Source organism: Pecten maximus, chromosome 7 (assembly GCF_902652985.1).
Source record: "Pecten maximus chromosome 7, xPecMax1.1, whole genome shotgun sequence".
NCBI lineage: Eukaryota > Metazoa > Mollusca > Bivalvia > Pectinida > Pectinidae > Pecten > Pecten maximus.
In genome coordinates, this window is record NC_047021.1 from 12,851,880 (window position 1) to 12,879,768 (window position 27,889).

Sequence of the window (27,889 nt, forward strand, 5' to 3'; positions counted from 1 at the left end):
AAGGTAATCGTACTATTTACCTGTCTTCCCTTAAGGTAATCGTACTATTTACCTGTCTTCCCTTAAGGTAATCATACTATTTACCTATCTTCCCTTATGGAGTATCACATTATTAGTTAAGTATGGTTGTTAATATTGTTTAACGTTCCAGCCATGTAAAATACATTATTGGTAAGCTAATTATGATAATGAAATGATTGAACAACATCAAAAAATTTGAATTACAACTTCTTTTTGATAGTTATACAATATAAAATCACATAATCACATACACTGTATAAATACAAAATCACATGTAAAAATAAAATCATGATACACACTAGTCTGGGAATTGATAGCTGACGGATCACATCACAAAATAGCAAAACAATAGGAATGTTTGGCAATAAATACCTTTTATCAGAATGTTTGGCAATAAATACCTTCTATAAGAATGTTTGGCAATAAATATCTTTTATCAGAATGTTTGGCAATAAATCCCTTTAATCAGAATGTTTGACAATATATACCTTTTATCAGAATGTTTGACAATAAATCCCTTTTATAAGAATGTTTGACAATAAATACCTTCTATAAGAATGTTTGGCAATAAATACCTTCTATAAGAATGCTCAACAATAAATACCTTCTATAAGAATGTTTGGCAATAAATCCCTTTTATCAGAATGTTTAACAATAAATACCTTCTATAAGAATGTTTGGCAATAGATACCTTTTATCAGAATGTTTGGCAATAAATCCCTTTTATAAGAATGTTTGGCAATAGATACCTTTTATCAGAATGTTTAACAATAAATACCTTCTATAAGAATGTTTAACAATAAATACCTTTTATCAGAATGTTTGGCAATAAATACACAATGTCCCGGAAGGTAGAGAATTGTATCACTCCAGGCACGAAGCTGCCATGGATACAGGTGATACACGAAGTCTCATAAAAAATCCAGGTAATATATGCATAAAAACGGGGCCAACACAGAGATTCAATGGTCCAATACATTGGAGACCATTGTTTACATGACGGTTCTGATGACGACCGCCCTATAACCAAAACATGTAAACACGCTCTCCAATTTATCGTACCATTGAATGGATCTGTGTTGGGCTCAAAGTTTTTACACTTCTATAAGAATGTTTGGCTATCTTACAATTGCAATAAAACTGAATAAGACTTCATATTGGATGTGCTAAGTCTCAACCACCAGTTCTATGTTACATCATATTTCATAATTCCTGTACTTTTTGTATATTTGTTGTACCTTCTGAAAATGTTTATGTTTGTATACAAAAATCTAGTTTAACTGATATAACCTGTGCTCCCCAAAATTTCACTGCAATTGGGATATGCATACTCATATGTCTTACCATTCTCCATACATGTAGTATATCTGATGACATTATATATACAAACATGCTCTAACAGCCACCTTGAATAAGTGGCCACCTCCCTTAAGCGGCAAGTCTGTGGTCCGCCTGATGGAAAACACTATATAATGAACCTTAAATAAGCGGTCACCTGTCTAACTCAGGCCAATGGCCAAAAAAATCTGCCCCGAGTCGTTGTATTGTCCTGTATTAAGCGGCCATTTTGTCCGGAAGTAGACATCCACGATTATCACATGACCAAGTATTTCTATCAAATTCATCAAAACTTTGATCTTTGTTGGTTTTCATTTCAAAATACACTGTACATGGTATATTGTTATCAATATCAATATTAAGTGCATTATAATATGATAAATTCAATAAACTGTTGAAAAAAGAATTGGGCAACAGGCTGTTTCTGGCAACCTGGTTTAAGTAGCCACCTGTCTGAAGCAGCCAATATCTGTCGGCCCCGTGGGTGGTCGCTTAATACAGGTTTGACTGTATAGGCAAGCATACAAAACTCTCAAAGTATTAGAAAACTAAATATATAAGATTGTACAACCATAATATGCTTATAAAAGGTAACAATAATATATAATCAAGTATCAATGTTGAAAGAAAACATCTCATCTTCAGGGACATGTTAAAACAATGATACAATTCTATATCCTATATATTGACAAAATATAGAAATTCGCAGACAATCATATTTCAAGATAGAGTACAGTAGTAGTTTTAATGGGCATCGACAGAAAAAACTACACCATGGTTATGTTTACTATTCAATTACAATCAGCCCATGGGTCTTAACTGTCACCTTGGGTTCAGAAGTATTTCAGTAAATTTGACCCGTTGACGTCCCCATCTATCAGCTCCTGCATGTCAGTCTGGGACCAACATGTACATACCATCAATCTGCTGTCCCAAACTGATAATTCTTATTAAAATTGTATTATTTCATATTGCAATTAAACAAATGATAATCAAAAATGTGATTTCCAGGTACAGTGTATATAAACGTTTACCCCTCCCTGGAAGGGCAAACTTGAGACCCCAGGGTCATGAAATTCCTAATTTTGGTAAAGTGCCTTAATCTTGAAATGAGACTCGTCCATCTATAAAGAATATTTGATTCTGTCATATCTGGTTATTGAAAAGAAGATTTTTGAAATTTTAATCAATTTGGCCATTTTTGGGCCTGCTCTCTGAGGCCCCCAGTGGTGAGGACCATAGTTACAATTTTGATTGACCTTATGGAAGGCTTTTGCAAACTTTCAATGATATATTGGTTCAGGGTTTTATGAGAAGAAGTTGAAAATGTGAACTCTTTACAAATGGACAATGCACAATGCACTTTGCACAGTGACGGATAAAAGTTGGTTCGAATATGTCACTTAATTGAGACCCTCAGGTGACCTTAAAATATGAGGACATTCTTAGCTCAATTAAGACCTGTTGTTCTGACAAACTAAGCCTTTTGTTGATTTTACAATTTTACAACCATTTAAATAAAAAATAATTAATTCTTTCAAATAGCTAAATAGACTTGACTATTATAAAACAAAAGTGGATGGTTCCCTCCAAATGATGGGTTTTTAAACACACACACACACACACACACACACTACATGCATGCATATCGCAAACATGGGAGGCACTCATTAAATTACTTTAGCTGTTGATAGGATGTTGAAAAATAACAAGAGGCCCAATCGGCCTGTATCGCTCACATGGCATTAATCCGAGAAGTGGGTTTAAGGTGAAACATTTACTTGTTAAATATAATGATTTTTTTTCTGCATGGTAAAAGTCATTGGTAGTTGATTGTTGTGGGTTTATTTCCAGATATACTGTATAATTACATACACAGTAGTACACTTATACTGTATACAGTTGGCAACAAACAAATCCTATTGAACACACATACCTTGGTCTGTTGGTTGTTAAAAATTTGTTAAAAGATTTAAAACATTTTTTGACTTCTTTGACCTTGAATATAGAACAAGGTCATTTGTTTGAATATCAACACCTAAAGTTGGAAGTCATTCATCCCAGCAAGTTACATCCCAAACATAAGACCTCCTGGGCCTCTTAGTTATTGAGAAGAGGTCACATTTGCACAATGGACTCTTGGTCAGGTCATTCATTGAACAAACATTGCAGTCCTTTATCCCAGCATGCAACTGACCCAATATAAGGTAACTGGGCCTCTTGGTTATCAAGAAGTTATTGAAAGTTTAGCATATTTGACCTCTGTGACCTTGAATGTAGGTCAATGTCATTCATTAAAACAAACTTAGTAGGCTGGCCCTTCATGCTTGCCCAATATCTTGTTTCTGGACCTCTTGGGCCTTGAGAGAAGATGTTAAAATGGAAAGTTGACGATGGACTGACAACAGATAACAAACGACAGACACCGCATCATGGCAAAAGGTCACTTGGCCCTTTGAGCCAAGTGTGCTAAAAAACGAACCAAACCAATCTAAAGATCGAGGTACCCATTTTTAAAATACCAAAAATTAACCCTGGACAAAATAATTGTCAAAAACACACAATCATAATGCAAATAATAGATTAGATTAAAAAAAAAGTCAAGACACTGCCTACAAAACTGTATAATAATATCATTAGACCAATACATTTTGTTCATTGAAGTAATAAATATCACAATAATCCTCCTGGTGTTGAGTGTTCACAGCTCTTCTCCATGTTTGTGGTATGTTGGCAATGACACTGCATCAGCATTTTGTATCAAATGTTTGTAGAAATTAATAGCTTGTTCATAGTTATGGACAGAAAGACGCTCATTATTTCCATGGAACCGTGGGATATCGTCCGGGAACATGAACGTTGGACTGAACCTGTAGATATTGTGGGTAAACCGAGTGTAGTGAATCGTGTCCGTGTTGCCAATCAATACTCCTGTTCAGAAATAAAATATTTACCAGCTAATATACATACTGACAAGTTCATCAGTAATAAACAGGTACTAACAGAAATATAGTAGAAATAGAAATATGATGTAGCTAACTTATCTCTAATAACTTATCTAGATATCTATTAAAACAACATGCATGATTATGATAATAAAAACATAATGGTCTAGATCTGCAACATATATATGCCCCATATATACAAAATTCGGAATTATGGTACCTTAGAAAAGCTGTAGAACATGCCATCCAAAGTTTGAATACAACAAAATTATATTTCAGTCAGGACCAGTGCATCAGCACAATATACATATTTCATTATATGTATAGAAATGGTTAGTTCATTACATAAGAAAGTAGCAAGAGTATGTATATCACAGTTCTGTCCATTAGTAGACTATTGAAAGGTATACAAAGTGTTGGTTACACTGATGCAATCAGTCAATCACTGAATCAAACTAAAGCCATCAGTGCAGATGAGGACACACAACACAAATCAGCTATACACATAAATTATGTGATGACATGTTAGTCATTGTACTGAAGAATCTGGTACATTAATACAAGCTTAATAGTAGGTTACTTTTCAATTTAATTTATTAGTATTTAAATTAATCAACAGTCAAATCTGTTATATGTGACCTTCCAAGGGAGGCAATAAAAAGAGTCACATATGACAGGTGGTCTCTTAATCCAGGTTCTGGTACCTAGTACAGTAAGTAACATTGGGTGGGGAAAATACGGTGACATATGACAGGTGGTCTCTTAATCCAGGTTCTGGTACCTAGTATAGTATATAACATTGGGTGGGGAAAATACGGTCACATATGAGAGGAAGTCACTTAATTCAGGTTGTCACTGAGGCAGGTTTGACTGTATAGCAAACTCTGATACTGGTAGTGTTCACTCTGAGATCTTACCTACAGTATCAACGCAGACACTGAGGAAGACTTGGGGATACGCACTAAGGGGAAGGTTTGTATGCCAAGAAAATGATCTGAGGATTGTGTGTGTCAGAAAAAATGATGAGATGGTTTTGTGTTGGTTTTGTGTACCAGAAAAATCAGCTGAGGATTGTGTGTGTAAGGTAAATGATCAGATGGTTTTGTGTGCTAGGAAAATAATCAAATTATTTTGCTCATGTTGTGAAAAATATTCCATATTTATTGTGCTCAAGCAGAAGAAATTCAATATGGCAGTGTGGATATTTATGATTCATGGCACCTACATTAAAGTTCCTCAGTGTGTGTATGGGCCTCAGGAATAGCACCCTTCTCACTGTTTTTTATCAAGTGAACATAAAAGTTGATGGCTTGTTCGTAATTTCTGGTGGAGATACGTTCATTGTTGCCATGGAATCGTTTGAGGTCACCCTGATCCATTACACTAGGACTGAATCGGTAGATGTTACGTGTGAGTCGAGTGTAGTGTTTGGTGTCGGTATTTCCAATCATTACCCCTGTAATACATCGACTACCAAACTTCACTGAATTGGTAAATACTTCACTCAACCTCCAAACAGATCTATAGGTCACAAGGTATTGCCTTTTAATTCAAATTCAAATCGCTAATAGAAGTTTCAATGGTAGCATGTTACTATTTCTATTTAAAAGTATCCACTAGACCTGAACAGAACCAAAACAGATATTTTATAAGAAATATCCTTTAGACAAATATCCTTAGACTAGCAGACAACATTGTCAGGGTTCACATTTCCAGGGGTTAATTATCTGACCAGTAACACTAATGTCATCATAGCATAACCTTTGTAATTATGTCTATGTTATATAATTTCATGTGATATTCTTGGCAAGCTTAGGGAACTCCTGTGTTGTCACTAACATAACTGTATGGACGATTCTGTATAAAACAGGAAGATACACACAGAACGCACAGACAGAAGGAGATACAGAGAAGGAGAGAGTAAGAACCACAGGCGACTAGTTTAGGTTATTCTTCCTCTCTGTATATTTTACTGTGGGTTCTGTGTTCATTATGAGACAACATTATACTATATATGTCAATCCACAGTTAAAAGGCAACACAATGATCTATGGGACAATTAATCCACAACTATATTGCAACATAATGATCTATGGGACAATCCACATCTATAAGGCAACACAAATATCTATAGGTCAATCCACATCTATAAGGCAACACAGTGATATAAAGGTTAATCCACATCTATAAGGCAACACAATGGTATATAGGTCAATTCTCAACTAAAAGGAAACACCATGATATATAGGTCAATCCACATCTATAAGGCATCACATGATATATAGGTCAATCCTCGACTATAAGGCAACACAATGTTCTATGGGACAATCCACATCTATAAGGCAACACAATGATTTATGAGTCAATCCACATTTATAATACAACACAATGATCTATGGGACAATCCACATCTATAAGGCAATACAATGTTCTATGGATCAATCCATGACTATAAGGCAACACAATGATTTATGAGTCAATCAACATTTATAATACAACACAATAGTCTAAGGGTCATACTACACCTATTTGACCTTAGCTGTTAATAGGACGTTAAACAAAATAAACCAAACCAAACCAAACACCTATAAGACAATACAATGCTGCATGGGTCAATCCACAACTATAGGGCAACACAATGCAATATGGATCAATTGCCACCTATAAGGCAACACAATTATCTATGAGTAAATCCACATTTATCAGGCAACATAATGATCTATGGGTCAATTCACATTTATAAGGCAATACAATGACTGGGTGATCCACATTTATAAGGCAACACAATGATTTATGGGTGAATCCACATTTATAAGGTAATTAACACCAATTCAATGACTGGATGATCCACATTTATAAGGTAATTAACACAATGATTTATGGGTGAATCCACATCTAAAATACAACACAATGACCTATTGTTATTAGAACAAGAAGTAAAAGTAAGAAATACAAACATCATGCACATGCAAATTTTGTTAATTTGTTAAATAAAGCAATTATCTATAACCTGATCAAACCTTGGTATTTACCTTAATGTATTTAACACTTTAATCACATCACATTACACTAACTTGAAATATGATTTTGCTGATTATCTACTGATCAATTTTGAAATAATATAGAATTTACAATCTTAATATCTCACTTAATACTTCGAAATTAGAACATGAATTTATTACTCTACTCCTTTGGTCTACAGTAAGGTAATTATCCTCAGTCTTCAGTAAAGAAGTCTAACCTGGAGCTACCGCTGCTTCCGTCCACACCTGTCTGATGCTGGATTTGACTGTCTGAAAACCGAAGTCATAGTCTCCGTAGGGGGACATCGGCAGGGGCTCCATTGATGATTCTACACTGATCTGGACACGGTCGTCTCCTATTAACTGGCGGTCAAATTCTATTGCCTAAAATTATCAACATGACAATAAAAACTTATTTAGGTGGAAAATTCAACGTTTGTCGAGTCTGGATTTCAAAACATTCAGTTGGAGACTCTTCCGTTTTTGTGGGCAGTAAATTCTAAGTATTTATAATTCTATCTTTAAAAGCCTGTCCCGTAGCATTAGTCTTGACCTGTTTTTGTACAGCGGTGTTCCCACAATACCAAAATCATTACATCCATCTTGTTGATTATTTCATAAACTTCAGTCATTTTATCAGCTGTAAACTTTCTGTACTATAACAAGAACACAGTCGCCAAGATCCCAAGCCTATGCAAATATTGCATTACATGAAATTAAAGTGGGCAACATGCATAATTAGGGGGCCAACTCATACCCTGCCACCCATGAGGTTATTTGTAGAATAATGAAATTAATTGTAGTCTTGTAACACAGGGTCGGGGTCAATTCAGCTTTCCGAAACAGGAAGGTAAATTCTACCACTTATAGATTAAGCACATCTCCAATGTATAATTGCTGTTAAGTCTAGCTGAAATCCCATTGCATTTATATGAGGACTCATAGTAATGGGAAATCATTACAGAAATCCCCCAAATGCCTCCCATATTCCTGAAGATGCAAATGCGGTATCTATGGCAACGAAACCAATGCAGTTGAATTTGCAGTCTCCAAAAACCCCTATGTAAAAATTCTTATCAAAATTGGACAATAGTTAAATTTCAACAATCAGAAGCCTCAATACCCCTTAAATAAATTTTCATTGAAATGAAATATATGTAAATTTTGACCAATCAGAAGCTAGTACAATTGTAAATGGCGGTCGTTTTCTTAAAATATGAAACTGAGGTTGCAAAATTGAACAGTGTTCCATGGTGAACATACAAAGTATATACCAAACATCAAAATCAGACAATAGCTTAAATTCCGACAAATTAATGGCCAGGAAATAGCGGCCATTTTGTTTTGTTTAGTTTTTTTCAAAAATAAACACCACCATTATTGTTTTTGTAATGCCCTACATCACCTACAAAAAAGTACATACTAAATTTTATCAAAATCAGAAATTATAAAAATTTTGATCAATCAGAAGTCATCTCTCTGATGCAGACATTTTGTTTTTAATTTCAACTTTTTTTATACAAATCAAAGTTCATCTTGTAACCATCCATCCTACAAAGTGTTATCAAATTCCACTGAATAGTAAAAGAGTTATAGCAAATTAGCTTTTTAGCCAATCAGAGGCCGTGGCGGCCATCTTGGCCGATCGATCGCAAACCCAATATAGATTACGCACATCTACAATATATAAGGATTATTGTCAGCAAGTTTTGTTGAAATCCTCTCAGTAGTTTAGGAGGAGTAGCCGACAGATTATTGTGTCTACAGATGGACGGATGGATGGATGGAACACATTTGTATATCCCTTGCTGACACTATTGGACAGGGGATAATAACTGACAGATACATTCAGGGTATCCTGCCCTAAGTTAGCTTACCTCCTGGACTGACTGGGCAGGATGGAGTCTGTGATTGACATAAGCCGTTGCCTCGGGAGGTAGCACATTCACCTAGAAATATAACAACAAACAAACACTGTGTGAGTATAAACATCTTAAATCAACAAACTTGGCCGGCTTTATGTTATACAGGTTTCTGTGATGTCTTCTTGACTCAGAGACAGCTAAGAACTTCATGATCTTTAATTTCGTCAATACCGAAATAACAAAATTATTACCCCCAGAAAAAACATATTTTAATGTCAACATGATAATAAAAACACATAAATCGCCCATACCAAAAAAAGGTACAAAAAAGTTATACTTTTTTAGGTACAAAAAAGTTATAACTTTTGATGCTAGATTGGAACCATGTTTAAACAGCGGTTCCAATCTAGTACTAAAAAGTTATAACTTTTGATAACTTTTCTGTACCTAAAAAAAGTTATAACTTTTATTAGGTACAAAAAAGGTATAAAAAAGGTACAAAAAAGGTATAAAAAAGTTACATTTCACACAAAAATAGGTATAATTTAGGTACTAAAAGTTAAAAAGTTAAAACTTTTTCTAGGTACTAAAAAGGTACAGAAAAGGTATGAAAAAGGTACAAAAAAGTTATAACTTTTTCTAGGTACTAAAAAGTTAAAAAAAAAGTTATAACTTTTTCTAGGTACTAAAAAGTTACAAAAAAGGTACTAAAAAGGTACAGAAAAGGTATAAAAAAGGTACAAAAAAGTTATAACTTTTTCTAGGTACTAAAAAGTTAAAAAAAAGTTATAACTTTTTCTAGGTACTATGAAGGTATGAAAAAGGTACAAAAAAGTTATAACTTTTTCTAGGTACTAAAAAGTTACAAAAAAGGTACTAAAAAGGTATGAAAAAGGTACTGAAAAGGTACAAAAAAGGTATAGAAAAGTTACAGAAAAAGTATGGAAAAGGTACAGAAAAATATAAAAAGATTTTGCTTCAGAATGTTTTTTTATCCAGAAATATACTTATTAAATACATGTCTTCTAGACCAATGAATTACTATTCATAAAACATCACGGAAATCTCCTTTCACTTTGCACATTTTCTTGAAAGACTAACAAAAGCACTATTTTTCGTCCTCATGGAAAGCTTTATTTCGAATAACAGACTCCTTCCATAGATGAACGCAGCAGTCATGTACTATTACACTGTCATACTCCTGCTCCTGTACAAGGCATTATCCACTATGTTTCTTTAGTATATATTATAACTACCGTTTAATGTAAACATAAAACCAACATGTCATCAAGAATTAAGTATTTTTACTGCATAACACAGCACTCTAACTGGACTGTTATTAATACACATTGTATTGTATACTATATATAAAATGTGTTAGCTATTTGAGGCATTGTTACACAGGAAAGAAAAAAGTCTGAAATAATGTAAATGTTCCTCTTCTGGGATCCTTTCCTTGAGATTTGACTGACAATACTGCAAGAACACTGATTTTTCCAGGAGCTGATCAGGGTTCTTCTTGGGATTGACACTCTATAGTCCATCAAAAAGAAAACAAAACAAAACAGTTAGTGATCTATTTACATATTGTAATGCTGGTTTCGGTGTAATAACTTAATAACTAGGACAGGCTGAGAGTTAATTGGGTTATTATAATTTATTAACTAGAACACTGAAAATTTAAAGGACCCCATCAATTTCATCATGAGGCAATAAATAATATATATCTCCCATAATCATCAAGAACCCATCTGCCTAAATCACCGAGTAATATTGGTTGGAATTATATTGAAACAAAATCTGACCTTGGCCTTTGACCAAGTGACCTTGACCTTTGGTCAGTTGACTCCATGCATTATTATAATGTTTAATTCTGACCAACTTTGCTTTAGCCTTGAAACAAAATATTTAATCAGTGAAAAAACGCAAAATTTGACCTTGACCTTGTCAGTTTACACCTAGTTTAATTCCAACTAAATTTGCTTCATCATGCCAAAACAAAATATTGATGAAAAGAAAAAAAAATTACCTTGACCTTTCAATCTAATGACCTTCATGAGCTTTGACCCTGGGTTTTGACATAATTTTGTGAACTGTACCTGGCCCATTTCGTGTAAATTTGTCAATAAATTCTAGAATTATTAGACAGCAGCAAAATTAGAGGGCTGGGAGACAGAAGTAATTACTATAGGCTAACAAACACAACTTATCATGTCAAATCAAAAAGAAGATACCCCCAGAGATATCATGTAATTGTATGATTATTATATAAATATCAATTTTATATATATCATATATACAAGACTGTTCTTTAGCCTAAGAAGGAAGAGAAAAGTGATTCCCAAATAAGGAATCACTTTTCTCTTCTTCTAGATCTTATTAATTTGAAAACAGAAGCCTAAAATGTTTCTTTTGAATAAGATCCATAAATAACTTTCTGAGAAACTTCAAAATTATAAAATTCAAAATGACAGCCTGTCAGCCATCTTGCATTGCATACAAGCTAATATATTGGGGGCGGGGATGATCAACTTAAAAGGGAAACTGATGGTGAGATCAATGTGTGTTAATTCAGCAATAAAACATTTTAAATGAATTCACATAAAATAAAAGAAGAAAGATTCTTCTAAAATTTTCCAATGGTCTATGTATAATAAATAAAATGTGCTAAAATTGTATATAGATTTTACTTTGTAGATCTATTTTAAATACGTATACTTTGACAAATTTTCAATTAGGACTTTATTTTATTGGATTTCCTTGAAATTTCACGCACACAACAAGTAACAATCCCTCTCATTTCTATATATATTTAATTTACCGTAGCCGATTCCGTAGATATTAATTGCATGTTAATTATATTTAAAAAAAAATAGTGTTGTGCGTATAATTAGGAATAAAGAACAAAATGTTCATATACTTACCATAAATTATGGTGCATATATTCGTCTATTTCAGTAAAAAATAGTAACAAATGTACGGGAAAACATGAAAAAAATTATCAGGTAAAATAGCTGACGAATTATTGCCTACCCCAATATATAGTGGATCGAATTTCAAGAAAATCCATTGAAAAACGAAGTATATTATACTTTGGGACGTTCATACCAAACGCCATAAACGAAAAACGTGTATGGCCACATATAAGTGTGAATCCATTTTAAATATATCATAATATTGACCCTGAATGTGAAGGTGAAGGATTAAAAAATAATCACTTGGCAAGCAAATTAAACTTACGATTGAAAGATGCAACATTTATAAATCGGCTGTGCGTAGGGGGCGGGTGGTCCGAGGATCATGAATGCTGGTGAATTTAGTCCTGAAACATGAAGTATTTCATATGAACATATTCACTCAATGTTGTTTAATGTATGACGATCGCGAGAGCGACAAAATCTGTGATTCGAAGACAAATTAGAACATAACTTACCCTGATTTCATGTTGTCCGATAATTCAGTGTTTGCCGGTGAAAGGGGTATCATAAGTCGCCAAAAGCTAGACGAAATTTGATATTCTGTTCCCAGTTTGTCGATTGTATTCCGTGAGTGGGGAAATTAAATGTCGCCAATATATACCGTACTGTATATATAACGTGATTTTGTTCTAGGTCTAAGCTTTCATCACGTTTCCGTAAACAAACAAAATGGCCGCCACTTGTAATACAAATCTCCCGCTAAACTGAAGGGAGCGCCGCCTGGCGGTGGGTATACATGTGTATAGTAGGGCCAAGTGAACGAAGAAGAAAAATGTCGAATAAAGTTATTAGGCCGCCTACGATATCATGAGAAATCCTATCGATATTATTATATATATATATTTTAGTTGTTGTTATATATTTTTATTTAATTATTATTATGATTACTGCAACATCGTACTCTTTCACAGTGCACATGATGGCACACATGCATAAGTGTCTGTACAGAGAAACTAACGTGTCATATGTTCTGTTATATTCTTGATACCGATAATATTGTGCACAGGTGAGATACCCAGGTAAACTGGCCAATGCAACAAATCATAGGCAGTCAGGCATGACAACGATGTAACTAATTAATTAACGCCCCAGGACACCGCTATGTCAGCAGGTGAACTGGACACTCCTCAGGTACACAGGTATTTACAAAATTCAATGAGTTCGGTACAGTAGACTGCCGCTAATTATATTCTAATTGATGCCCCGAGTATGAGGTCTTCGGTGATCAGCTTGTGTCTGACGGGGTCGGTTAACTTTTGGTGCGTGGTCCCACTTTTCGTGAGGTAGCCTACACACATGATGTGCACGTTTCAGTAACATCACTAACTAGGCTACTGTAATGCTACGAGATCAATTCTCCTGCAGATGTCCTTTGTGAATAATCTGACGATCTGGCTTATAGATATATGACCAATTGATTGTTTTGTTTAATGTGTTCACTGACAAAACATCGTGTGCGCTGTTTTCAGATTAAAATGTTTATTGCAATTTACGTCATATCGAGATCATAAAAACGCTTTACTTATACGGAGTTAAATCAAAGCGTCTGAGAGTTTGGACGATCAAAATGACACAAGTGTTACACACGTGTGTTTGTTTACCGCTGGAGTTTGTGTCCAATGCGGCATAATTGTGCATGCTATTACAAGATTAATGTCAAAAGCGCAAACATCCAGAAAATATGCGATGCACTGACAAAGACCATGCTATATTAATCCCATTGGGATGAATGAAGCTTGGGTTTTCCGGAAAATATTTTTGTGGGTGAGCGACCCATCGTCCCACGTGAAGTAAATTATATCATCATGTTCTATGTACGTACGTTTATGAACGTCTGTGTTGGGATATAACGAACTGCTTATCTTTTATAACAACTGAGTTTGTTCATGTCGTGACTTATCAATGCTAAGTTGTAATTATTCACGTCCTCTGAGCAATGATTGGTCCTCTGAGATAAAAAGATAAACTTTAAAAAAACTGCCCCCCCCCCCCCCCAAAAAAAAAAACGCATTTCAAGGGTGTGAATATTGTACTAAAAATGCAATAAATTAAAAGTGAATACCTTTTTAGCCCACCATCATCAGATGGTGGGCTATTCAAATCGCCCTGCGTCCGTGGTCCGTCCGTCCGTCCGTAAACAATTCTTGTTATCGCTATTTCTGAGAAAGTACTAAAGGGATCTTTCTCAAATTTCATATGTAGGTTCTCCTTGGTGCCTAGTTATGCATATTGCATTTTGGGACCGATCGGATTACAACATGGCCGACAGGCAGCCATCTTGGATTTTGTCAATTGAAGTTTGTTATCGCTATTTCTGAGAAAGTACTAAAGGGATCTTTCTCAAATTTCATATGTAGGTTTCCCTTGGTGCCTAGTTATGCAAATTGCATTTTGGGACCGATCGGGAAACAACATGGCTGACAGGCAGCCATCTTGGATTTTGACAATTGAAGTTTGTTATCGCTATTTCTGAGAAAGAACTAAAGGGATCTTTCTCAAATTTCATATTAAGGTTCCCCTTTGTGCCTAGTTATGCATATTGCATTTTGGGACCGATCGGAAAACAACATGGCCGACAGGCAGCCATCTTGGATTTTAACAATTGAAGTTTGTTATCGCTTTTTCTGAGGAAGTACTGAAGAGATCTTTCTCAAATTTCATATGTAGGTTCCCATTGGTGCTTAGTTATGCATATCGTATTTTGGAACCGATCAGAAAACAAGATGGCCGACAGGCAGCCATCTTGGATTTTGACAATTGAAGTTTGGTATCGCTATTTCTGAGAAAGTACTAAAGGGATCTTTCTCAAATTTCTTATGTAGGTTCCCCTTGGTGCCTAGTTATGCATATTACATTTTGGGACCGGTCGGAAAACAACATGGCCGACAGGCAGCCATCTTGGTTTTTGACAATTGAAGTTTGGTATCGCTATTTCTGAAAAAGTACTGAAGGGATCTTTCTCAAATTTCATATGTAGGTTCCCCTTGGTGCCTTGTTATGCATATTGCATTTTGGGACCGATCACCAAATAACATGGCCGACAGGCAGCCATCTTGGATTTTAACAATTGAAGTTTGTTATCGCTTTTTCTGAGGAAGTACTGAAGAGATCTTTCTCAAATTTCATATGTAGGTTCCCCTTGGTGCTTAGTTATGCATATCGCATTTTGGAACCGATCAGAAAACAACATGACCGACAGGCAGCCATCTTGGATTTTGACAATTGAAGTTTGTTATCGCTATTTCTGAGAAAGTACTAAAGGAATCTTTCTCAAATGTCGTATGTAGGTTCCCCTTGGTGCCTAGTTATGCATATCGCATTTTGGAACCGATCGGAAAGCAAGATGGCCGACAGGCAGCCATCTTGGATTTTGACAATTGAAGTTTGGTATCGAGATTTCTCAGAAAGAACTGAAGGAATCTTTCTCAATTTTCATATGTAGGTTCTCCTTGGTCCGTCGTATTGCATTTTTGGACCAATCTGAAAACATTGTCGACAGACAACCATTATAGCCAAATCTCAAATTTCATATATAAGTTTCCCTTGTTTAAAAAGCACTGGAGGGATGTTTCTCAATTTATACAGATTAGTAAGAGGAAGGGAAAAAAAAGAGAAAAGATCAATCTAACATGGAACCTATTAAGATCATTCAATGGTGGGCGCCAAGATCCCTCTGGGATCTCTTGTTTAATTTTAAATCTATATGTATGTTATTTATCAAAATATTTTTGATGCCTCTCTGGAATGAAAAATTTATCTATGCATGGACAATTCAACACACATTTCGGATTCCAATCACCTGTTACCTAGCTTACCTGTCGTTGAGGTCTTCTAAAGGCGATTCGCCTCTCTGACCCATCACAAATTCGCTACAGTTCACTGATAATTGTATTTTAATCAATTGTATGTACATTATTAAATTAAGATTTCCATTTAAATGAGGATTGAGCTTATATTGATTGAATTACCTGTAATAGAATTTCACTGTCACTGTCTTGTATAATTATTTGTGATTACATTTACAGTAATTATTATGTGTCATAAGCAAACATAAGATTTATTTAGTAATCTTATGGTTGTCCAGAAAAGATACAGACAAGTTTTGCTAAAAATAATCAGTCTTTTAAGATGTTGTCAATATTTTCTAAGTCCAGAAAAGGTACAAAAAAGTTATACATGCAATTTTCTAAGTCCAGCAAAGTTTTGCTAAAATTAATCAATCTTTTCAGATATTGTAAATATTTTCTAAGTCCAGAAAAGGTACAAAAAAGGTATACCTCAAATTTTCAAAGTCCAGAAAAGGTACAAAAAAGTTATACCTCAAATTTTCAAAGTCCAGAAAAGGTACAAAAAAGTTATACCTCAAATTTTCTAAGTCCAGAAAAGTTACACAAAGTTATACCTGAAATTTTCCAAGTCCAGAAAAGGTACAAAAAAGTTACACCTGAAATTTTCTAAGTCTAGAAAGGTACAAAAAAGTTACATCTAAAATTGTCTAAGTCCAAAAAAGTTATCAAAAGTTACATTCATTAATTCTAAGTTTTCAAAAAGGTACAAAAAAGTTATAACTTTTTTGTACCTTTTGAAAAAGGTACAGAAAAGGTACTAAAAAGGTACTAAAAAGTTATAACTTTTTATACCTTTTTTTGGTATGGGTCTGCTGTTACATATTCATACATTTGTTATGTCACACAGACAGATGGAATAAAACCTTTGTTAATTGTCACATTTACATAGCTATTATATTTTTCATTTGAATAATTAAAACACCTGTATTTTAATTCAGTAAAATAATTATCACTTAAATCAATCGATAGGTTCACTTTTTCATAAATCATAACATCAAATACCCTTACTGACTGATAAGAATTTTCCCAAAAGTTGATAATAATTATTTCCCCTGTAACAGTTTGACACAACAATCATAAGTGCTTTACATACAAAGGGGAATTTACCTTCACACCCCCACTTATCATGGTGACTGATGTTACAGTACGGACGATCGCATTAGTTGATGGTTTCTTTGATAAAACCCTGAAAGGAAACAAAAATTGTTAATATAAAGCATTAAAAACTAGAACAATGCAAGGTTGACCATTATTCCCATTTCAACAGAATAATAACACACTGTCAACTTCACCTACATCTACTTTATTTCTACGTCAAATTACCATTTGGTAGTTGTTTTTTTTAGTACTCACTCATGACGTTATCAATTTCTGATGTTTACACAAGTATCTAAGACATAACAATAAATGATTATTGTTCTGATGACTACCCTTTAGTCGAAACATGTCAACAATGCTCTCCAATTAAAAATCGGACCAGTCATGCGTGGACGTGTACGCGAGTGAATAGTTGTTGTCCGACAGGTATTGTGACCGTGTTATGTCAGTGTATATACAGGCATGTCAGAACTCCAACGTAATCTGTCGGTTCATTTCTATCATAAATATTTACAAGGGTTGACACATGAACATGTGGTTGATGAACTTAAAAAACTGAACATAGAAAATGATATTAATGCTATTCAAATAACAGAAAAAAGTTGTGTTGTTTCTTGCAAGAATATTGAAACAAAAAACAAACTGTTAGTAAATAACATTGAAATAGATAGGACAACTGTGAAGTTATTTGAAGTAGAAAAAACGGTTACTAATATAACTGTGAAAGACGCACCCTTTGAACTGAAAGATGACGTTATTGTTACATACATGGCTCAGTTTGGCCAGGTGGTTCAAGGCAGTGTTCGCCGAGGAAAGATACGGGGTACAGACATTGAAAATGGTACGCGTTATCTCAGTATTGTTGGATGTATACCTACCATCCCGATTCGAAACTCCATCGGCCGTTTTGATATACGCGTCTTTGCTGATAACAACAGAACAGAATGCATTCATTGCAATCAAAAAAACCACCCGTCCTATAGATGTCCAAATAAGACCGTGCGAATCAAAGAATGTTATGTGTGCAAAAGCCAGAATCATCTAGCCCGTGATTGTCCGGAAAAAGAAGAAAAACTTTGTTATATTTGTAAAAAGAATGACCATTTACAAAGGAATTGCCCGACGACGTTATTTGGTGAATACACTAATGACGTACTAGACGGTAGAGAAGACGCGGGAGGTGATCGCGAGACGTCGAATGACGTAGAGACAAAAACAGACGAACACCCAGTTAATCAGTCTAAACCGAGTGATATATCGGTGATTCTTGGAGCGTCTAATGTTAAACGTTTATCCATCCCAGACAAGAATGTAATAGACGGCTCGATTTCTGGTGTGTCACTTGATAAGGTAGACTCTGTCATAAACAGAGCATTATCATTAATTCCTGAGAATACAGATATCAAAAACGTCACTCTGTGTCTAGGTACTAACGACATCACCAGAAATATTGGTGATCCAGAGCAGGTCATCTGCAATTTATCTACTGCCCTTGGCAAAGTACAGGAATCATTTCCTTTTACGGCGATCGGCGTGTGTGGTATCATTCCACGTAAAGGTAGAAGTGAAAGAATAAAGGAGGCAAATGAAACAGCACTCAGCGTAAATAAATTCGCAAAAAAAATGTGTGAAAAAAATGCCTATCTCACTTATGTGGATACCCCAATCGCTTTTCAACGTCAAGGTCATGTTATAAAAGAAATGTTTGATTCGAATGATTCGGCGGGGGTGCATGTTAGCGATTCTGGTGCAACACAGTTATGGTCGGTGATGCGGAATTTCATCGAAACGACCAGACTCCAACCACACTTTCCAGAGGGATACGCTACACCTGCAAGCACGCGAAAGAGAACGAACAGTGACAGATCAGCAACACCACAGTCGGCGGAAAGACAGGCGAGCAAGATGAGTAAAACTTAGAGTTAAATTTATTTACACAGAGGATAATAACATCATTCCTATTGTATTATATCTATGTCGTCTCTTCATATTGCATCCATTAATATCAATGGGCTCAGAGATAGAGCTAAAAGACATGGCTTCTTTTTGTGGCTGTCGAAAAAGAAATTTAACATAATAGCTATACAAGAAACTCATTGTACAAGTGCGGATGAATACAAATGGAGTAAAGAGTGGAAGGATATGGGAGGTGAAAACAGTATATGGAATAATGGTACTTCAGCATCGAAAGGGGTAGCAATACTAACAAAAATGACATCTGGTATAAATATTCTTGAATCAAATAGGGACGTAGACGGAAGGCGTCTAGAAATTTGCATTACAAAAGACGATGTTACTCTATTTAATGCAATAAATATATACACCCCTAATACATGCGCAGATAGAAAACTCTTCTTTAACAATTTAGGCGATAACACTCCTAAAGCAAACTATATATTTATGGGTGATTTTAATTGCACTTTAAATAATGAACTAGATAGAATCCCAACAACGCATATAAATGATTCTACTACACAGGAATTTAAGAACCTTATGGGAAAATGTGAGCTGAGAGATTTATGGCGTGAACGAAACCCAAAAAACAAGGAATTTACATTTATGAGAGGGAATTCAAAATCAAGAATAGATTTCATCTTGGTATCAAATGATATGTATAATGAAATAGTGAATGCAAAGATAATTCCTTGCAGTTTCAGTGATCATAATATGATAACTTCCGAATTCAAAATCGAAAAGGTAAAAGTTGGCCCTGGTACATGGAAAATGAATACCTCTGTTATTGAATCAGACCTATTCAAAAACTTGTTCGAAACTTTTTGGTTGCATTGGAAAACAGAACAAGTTAAGTTTAGTAACATTATGGAGTGGTGGGAAATAACAAAAATAAAGATAAAGGAACTTACAATACATGTGTCAAAAATACTGAATAGGAAAGATAGCGAAATAAGAAGGAAAGAACACGAACTTGAACAAATGGTCAAATCATGCGATAGTCATAAAGAGCGAATTGTGTCCCTAACTAGCGAAATAAATTCATATTACAAACACAAAGCTGAGGGACATAGAATAAGGTCTAGAATTAAACAATTCGAGGAAAATGAAACGTCTTCACGATACTTTTTTAATTTGGAGAAAACAAAGGCAAAAGAAAAGCTATGGTACAGAATAAAAGCAGAAGATGGTAATTATAAAGATGGTATCTCTGCAATTTTAGATGAGCAAATGAAATTTTACAAAAAATTATTCTCATCGGAAGGGTGGGATAGAGAAGCTGCGAATTCACTCCTTGAAAATGTAGATGCTAAATTAACTGACCAACAGAAAGAAGAATTAGAGCTTGATATAACTGAAATGGAAATACACAATAGTATTAATCAAATGAAAAAGAATAAGTCTCCGGGTGAGGATGGTATTGTTTCTGAATTTTATCAACATTACTGGTATCTAATTAAAGAAGAATTTTTAGCGGTTTTAAGAGAAATATTTGCATCAAACAAATTATCTGAATCACAAACAAAAGGCATACTCACTTTATTATATAAAAAGGGAGAAAGGGAAATGATTCAAAATTGGAGGCCATTGACTTTGTTAAATGTTGACTACAAAATTATAGCAAAGACTCTTGCTAATAGAATAAAAAAGTATTTAAAATATATCATACATCCAGATCAGAAAGGATTCGTACCTGGTCGAAACATATCAGATGCCAATAGGCTAATTCAAGATATTTTTGAATTTACAGATCGCAAACAATCAGAGGGAGCAGTGATTTTTCTAGATCAAAGTAAAGCATTTGATAGAGTAGAATGGTCATGGGTGAATGAATGCTTGGATTATTTCAATTTTGGCGCGAAATTTAAAAATTGGATTACAATGCTTTTGAAGGATTCAAAAACATGTATTAAAACCAATGGTTATATCAGTAAATATTTCCAAATATCGAGATCAGCGAGACAAGGCTGTCCGATAGCTCCGATTTTGTACATCTTACAAGCGGAACCATTAGCTTGTACAATAAGGAGGAATGAGAACATTAAAGGTATCGAACTTCCTAATCAAACCCAAACAAAAATAAACATGTTTGCTGATGATACTCAGCTCTTCGTTAGGGACGAACCATCTGTAGTGGAAATATTCCACGTATTAGATACCTTTCAACTAGCATCAGGCTCTAAAATCAATTTAGACAAAACTACAGGCATATATTTAGGTAGATGGAAAGATAAAAATCCAATTTATACAAACATTGCATGGTCAAGAACTTCTGTTAAAACACTTGGGGTACATCATGGTTACATTATCGATGACAAAGCAATTTGGGAGGAGAAAATTAAAAAAATCAAAGCATGTGTGCAGGTATGGAAAAGCAGAAACTTAACACTATACGGTAAGAGTCTGGTAATAAAATCCTTAATCATATCGCTTATAGATTACGAAATAGAAGCTCGCGGTATTCCAGAGAGATATGCTAAAGAAATAGATGCATTAATATGGGGCTTTGTATGGAATGAAAAGAGAGATTTAGTCAATCGTAGGGTCATATCTAACCAATATAAAGATGGTGGAATGGAAATTATTAATATTACCGATTACATTTATAGTAGACATATAAAAACATTATATAAAATAATAAAATGTGAAAATAGCACATGGAATGCCATTGGTAAATATTGGATTGGGTACAAGGATACAACATACGGAATACAGAATTTTTTATGCAAACTCTCTGACGTTCGAGTTATGGACTTATCAAAAATTCCAAGTTTTTACAGAACACTTATAGAAGTGTGGGCAAAATTTCAAAAATCTAGCATATCTGATTTTAGTAGAAATAAAATTTTAGAACAGCCTATATTTGGAAATCATTTCATTCAGTATAAAAGGAAGGCTATATTTTTCAATTCCTTTCTAAAGAGTAACATTTTTGCAATCAAAGATTTATGGGACGAGCATAGAAATAATTTTAAAGGCGATCTCGAAATTTTTAATATATTAACAGATAAAAGAAACTGTATATCAGAATTGGCAAAATTCAAAATTGCTTTCCCTATAGAATGGTTAAATATATTGAAAAGAAATGATACTAGAGTGATAGAATGTGTATATCCTATAATAGACACTAATCTAGATATAATTGGAAAAGATGGGAAGCCAATAGCATGTAAAAACCTTAAACCAAAAATGATTACAAGTAAAATAAAAGCCGACGAAATTCCAAGATGTAAAGATAAATGGGAATTTGAATTTGAAAAACAATTTAATTGGGAGTTATTATGGCAAAATATCACAAATACTATTATTACGATGCAAATGAAAGAGTTTCAATGGAAATGTGTCCACAATGTACTTTACACTGAATCAAAAATTAGCATGTTTAGTCCTTCAAATGGCAAATGCCATTTCTGTAAAACACATATCGAAGATATTGTACACCTTTTTTATGAATGTAACACTGTAAAAAATATTCTGAACATGTGTTCATCACAAATATTAAAACATATCCCAGAATTTAGAGAAGAAATGTTAACGGTAGAAATTGTAATTTTGGGATACGAAGAGAATAATAATCTGTCTATACTCCTTAATACTGCTTTAATTGCATACAAATGGACTATTTGGAAATGTCGAAACGATATAAAATACAATAGAAATATATTGACTGACGCTTCCATCTTTGAAAAGGTAAAAGCATTATTAGTAAGTAATTTAGAAATGTACATTAAATCGAAGAAAAAGAAAATAGTGACGATAAACTATGTTCAGAATGTTTTAAATGCTTTATTATAGAAACAACAATTGAACTATAGAATGAATGAATGAACGAATGAATGAATGAATGAATGAATGAATGAATGAATGCAAGTAATACAAAAAATAAATGTATAAATTATCATTAAAAAATTAAAGTAATTAAAAAAAATAAGATAAAGAAAAAAGTGCTATGATGATAACCCTGGAGGCTCTTGGTGCTACGCACCTATAATAAATAACATTATGATAAATTACAAAATGCATGTGAACAATATATGTGAATGCAATTGAGTATGTAGCATGTGCTTTTGTGTATTTGTTTGTATGTGTATTGTACGTGTGGTTATTTTTGGAAGAGGGTTAAATATGTAAAGTGCATATTGTGTGAATATGTTTTATATGCGTGCGCGTCCTCTGTGTGTGGCTGAGATTGTTGGTTCGGGTTAGTATGTAAAATGCATATTGTGTGAATATATTTTGTATGCGTGTACGTTCTCTGTGTGTGACTGAGATTGTTGATTGAGCAGGTGTGGACTGTATAGGTGAATGTGTTGTGCGAGTGCATGATACCGTGTGTGTGTGCGTAATCCTATGTGGGCGTATGTGAGTGCGTGTATAATTTGGCATAAGGTGCAGGATGATGCGCATAGTATATATTGGAGTATGGAGTGTGCAATAGTTAGAAATGAGAATGTAAGGGAAAAAATCCAGCAAAATTGAAATGATGAGCCCAACAGTCTGAGCACAAAAAAAAAAAAAAAAAAAAAAAAAAAAATCGGACCATTGGAAGAAACACGGTGATGGGCTCACTGTTTATGCACACAATACCTGTTTTTTTGGTGAGACATCTTGTATACATCAGCATCCACGACACAGCTGGTTCACCTGGATTTCTACAATTTACTACCTTCTAGGACATTGTGTCTCCACCTCCAGTATTAATTAAAGGTATTGAATGGAGAGAAAGTTTGACTGACAAACACCTATACAATGTTTCAGTCATCACATTTTTTTTTAGCTCAACTTAATGAAATAAACTTCCACACTAACTTTCTGAATCTCACATGATCTCATGCCTTGTATTGATTTGTCAACCCTATGAGGAAGTACTATGTTCTAATGACATACCAAGATATGATGGGTCTAAATAACCACAAGTTTGACATCACCATTCTGTACGGCCACTTCATCTGCAAATAATACAATAGAATCACTCATTATATAAAAGAGGCTATTTCTAATGCTATGTTCAATGTCTTTGCTGTAGTATAAATCCCAGAACTGCATCCATGCAGATTTCAGGGATAATCTTATTTCAGCACTTTATATGATGAAAGTACATGTATTCAGCTAAATTATGACTTTACCAATAGCACTTTCCATATAAAATTGTCTGTAATGCTTACTATGGCAAGCATTTTGAATATGTCAATTCATCACTTAATAAATATCTCAAAATTCAGAATACATCATGTATGTGCTAAAATGTGCGTGCAGAATCACCGTGTTTACAGAATATTACATGTATAAATTGTACATATTAAATGTCTGCTTAAAACCCAAGAGACAGGCACCTACATGTGCGGCAAGGTGTTGGAAGGTGTCCAGCTCAGGACCTTGCCCAAACATGCTTGGATGGCAGTCAGTTGTTAACCTGTAAATAAGGCCAACATTTGTTTAAAATACCTGTTTTTTAAGTAATCCTGAATCATATGTTCTAAAGTGAAAAGTGGAGTTGTGAAACTGAAAAGGTGTTACTCTAGACTGTACTGTCAATAATTGAGAAAATGATACAAAAATTATGCACCAAATAGTTAAAAATTTGATCAGATAACATGAATATATTTCAACTCATCAGAATACTAAAATCATGTATTTATTCTAGTATCAATTTACAGTAATTCCCATTGAGTCTTTTCTGGTCTATCAGAGTTACTTCCCTTCGTTTCACTCTATTACATTATAATGTATGGTATATAGTGATAAGCTTGAGAGAATATATTCAGACTGGAGTTATTCATTAGGAAATAATATTGATTTATATATTAGTTCAGGATTTCCATATTACAGAAATTAACTGGAGAAGATAACTGAAGTTTCAGATTATGACTTATTTACATGATCTACATAGACTCAGACAAGGTAATTGTAATTTCATCATTGAATGATGAGCAAAGTTTTCCCCAACTAATCTAAACTTGTGGAAATACAATACAATCAGGATTTGGGGTACTCATAGTAGATATATACATGTACCTATAGCAGAATTTGTTCTGTTAATATTGAAATCTGGACAAATCTGAAAACCAGCTTTGCAAAATCAGCAAAATATAGCTAATAAACAATAAATCAAGCAAAGCTTATGTCTTACTTTGAAACTGCATTAGCCATAATTCCAATACTTGTCTCTTTGGTGGGCATGGAGGAATGGCCGGTGTCCCATTTCACATTCAACTTCAGGGTCAGATATCCCTTCTCTGCTGTCCCTATACTAAGGAAAATACATCACACACCATAAGTGGCAAAATAATGGGGCCATATTCATTGATGCAGGCAAATCAGTTTTAAGAATCTTTAATGGAACCTGCAGATGTTGATACAGGCCTTGAAAGGTTTTGCCTAAGCTTTATCTGAAAAGACCATAAAATCACTATGTCATTATTTCATAAAATGGCAACTCTGGTCCAATTGGTCTAACAGTTTTGGACCATGATAGAAGAAAACAGTCATGATATCACATGATAATTTCTATAGATTGAATATCAAAGTATTTTTAAATTCTTTCAAAAAATTAAGGTAGGCTTGCAAATATTAAACAGGAAACAGCTCAGGTTCAAATTCAGAGTACAAATTTCAAAATGCTATAGATGTAACAGTCCTAGTATCTTATCATCAACATCGACAAATCAATTTGACACTACATTGAGAATAACTCACAGTGCTACAGGTCCATCTATCCCTGGTATAACATTGTTTAAAATGGTCAGTCCTTCATCGATTAGAAACTCCAACTTGCGAATCCCTCGATACCACAATAAGTTACTGATAGATCTAGCACCATCCAAACCTGTCACCTATTTAGAAATAGCAGTGTACATAAGATGCTAGTCTGAACCTTAATCATTTTTTCTATATATATATCTAAAATTTCCTTTCAATTACTGAAGTCATACTTTATAATTCTAGGGGGTTTGACTCAAATTAGTGAATGAGCTTATTGCAGAACAACAAAATGCATTTTGGTAACATTTTCACTGGACTGCAATATATAGACATACCATATTCACTACAATAAGTGCCCTCATCTTCCCGACACAGAAATTGAAATCAGATATTACACATACATATACATGTATACAGTAATATACTGTATACTTAAGTTTGGTGATCAAAGCTAGACTCTCTGTAAATCTTAAATATCTGGTCACAATGCATTAACTTTAATCAACATTTTAGACTTTTTGTCCATAACATAGATTTATCTAGATCATTTTTTATCCATCTTTCTCCATGTTTTTGTCAAGAAAGAACACCCTCCAGTTTTTTTTTCATGTTACTCAACTTAAACATGCCCTAACAAAATCAAGATATTCTGGGTAATGTCCTACCTTCCATCATGGGCTTACCTCTTCATCATGCCCAAAGCCAATGTAGAATGACCTTTGTGGTCTGAATCCTTGAGACAGTAGGTGTTCCAAAGCCTCCAGAACACCCTATAATGAAAATATATAGTGAAAAATCACAACACCAATTCAAGCTCCTGAACTTTGTTTAACTTCTGTAGCCGTCCATAAATCCATAAATAACAACATAGAAATCCATTAAGACTGTATCTTTTACACAGTCAAACTATGAAGTGTCTGTTCACATACAAGCAAATGTTATTATACAATGACATATTTTTCACTTACTGTGTCCTTAGCTTCTCTATCAACATTTTTTATTCCATTTCAGTGTGGGAAGTTAAGATACAACGTACCATAATATCATATATCACCAGCATGTGATAAATATATTAACCAAACATCCATTTTGACTTACCATGACAATGTGTTTATCATCAATTGTTCCCCTGGCATAGATAAAACCATCATGAATCTCTGCCCCAAATGGAGGATGGTCCCACAAGCTAGAGTCAGCTGGCACAACATCAAGATGTCCTGTTATCATGTACGGGGTGAGACTGGTGTTTTCTCCAAAGACTGTGTACAACAAACTGTAATTCGCTACATCTTCACAACTGATAAATGGCGAGGAATGAATGTTGGGGTAGGCTACAAAAATAAACATTGAAAAACATAAAAAGAATTGCATTTAAGATGATTTAAAAGCAAGTGTTATGATTAAAGTAGAAAATACACAGTATTCTTGATGTATAAAGTTTGCATATCAAGATGATGAACTGATATAAATCACACCTGTTACTGTGTTAAAGTGGAGGACAGGTAACCTTAATTACTAGCTCAGGTTGGTGGGAATTTCCTTTTAGCCTAGTGGTAGGATGTCTGCCCAGATAGCGAGAGGCCTGGTTAGTGCAGGTGCCGCTGTCACAAATAAAACTCAAATTGTAGGCAGTATTCTATAAGTTGAAATCTATCACTATCATCCATATATATATGTGTACTGTAAATCACTTATATTTCGCGTGGGATTTATTTTCGCGTTAATTCGCGAGGAGAGTCAAACGCGAATTCAAATCCCTCGCGAATATTTGTATAAGAATGACAAGAATACTAAGTGGCGTCCATTTTGAATCTACCGTAATCTTTAGTTGGTGAGCAAACATCGCCATTAAAGTAATAATAGAGTGATAGATTATATACTTATATCAGCTAGAGTGTGCTTTTATATCACAAAATACCAAAATTTCACACACAAAAAACGCCACTGAACACTGATATTGTGGTTGACTTAATTAACTTCTAAACGACGTTTTACATGTAGTTAATTTAAGTACAATAGGTACGGTCCCGAGGATCCCGGATGGTCACCCGGAATACGTCCTACTTTATTACCCACGCTGTTGTAAGTTATGTAAGGTTTCATGTATATATAGCACTT

General features: G+C 34.2%; 1 protein-coding gene and 1 long non-coding RNA gene across 2 annotated transcripts in view; both read right to left on the minus strand.

Moving 5' to 3' along the window:
* Positions 1 to 2,379: 2,379 nt before the first annotated feature.
* Positions 2,380 to 27,889, minus strand: part of LOC117331647 (N-fatty-acyl-amino acid synthase/hydrolase PM20D1.2-like) — a 29,536-nt gene continuing 4,026 nt past the window's right edge. The window contains exons 2-11 of the mRNA XM_033890476.1: positions 26,870 to 27,102; positions 26,455 to 26,541; positions 25,766 to 25,902; positions 25,200 to 25,319; positions 24,407 to 24,482; positions 23,957 to 24,018; positions 17,126 to 17,204; positions 9,205 to 9,276; positions 7,546 to 7,711; positions 2,380 to 4,290 (exon numbers count right to left, since the gene is read on the minus strand). Coding sequence (XP_033746367.1) covers positions 4,061 to 4,290; positions 7,546 to 7,711; positions 9,205 to 9,276; positions 17,126 to 17,204; positions 23,957 to 24,018; positions 24,407 to 24,482; positions 25,200 to 25,319; positions 25,766 to 25,902; positions 26,455 to 26,541; positions 26,870 to 27,102 — 1,262 coding nt within the window. The 3' untranslated portion in view covers positions 2,380 to 4,060. The remainder of the gene's footprint in view (positions 4,291 to 7,545; positions 7,712 to 9,204; positions 9,277 to 17,125; positions 17,205 to 23,956; positions 24,019 to 24,406; positions 24,483 to 25,199; positions 25,320 to 25,765; positions 25,903 to 26,454; positions 26,542 to 26,869; positions 27,103 to 27,889) is intronic.
* Positions 10,304 to 13,667, minus strand: LOC117331648. The gene is made up of 3 exons (XR_004533619.1): positions 12,626 to 13,667; positions 12,433 to 12,514; positions 10,304 to 10,725 (listed from the first exon to the last, which is right to left on the minus strand). It is a non-coding gene; the product is annotated as an uncharacterized LOC117331648 (long non-coding RNA).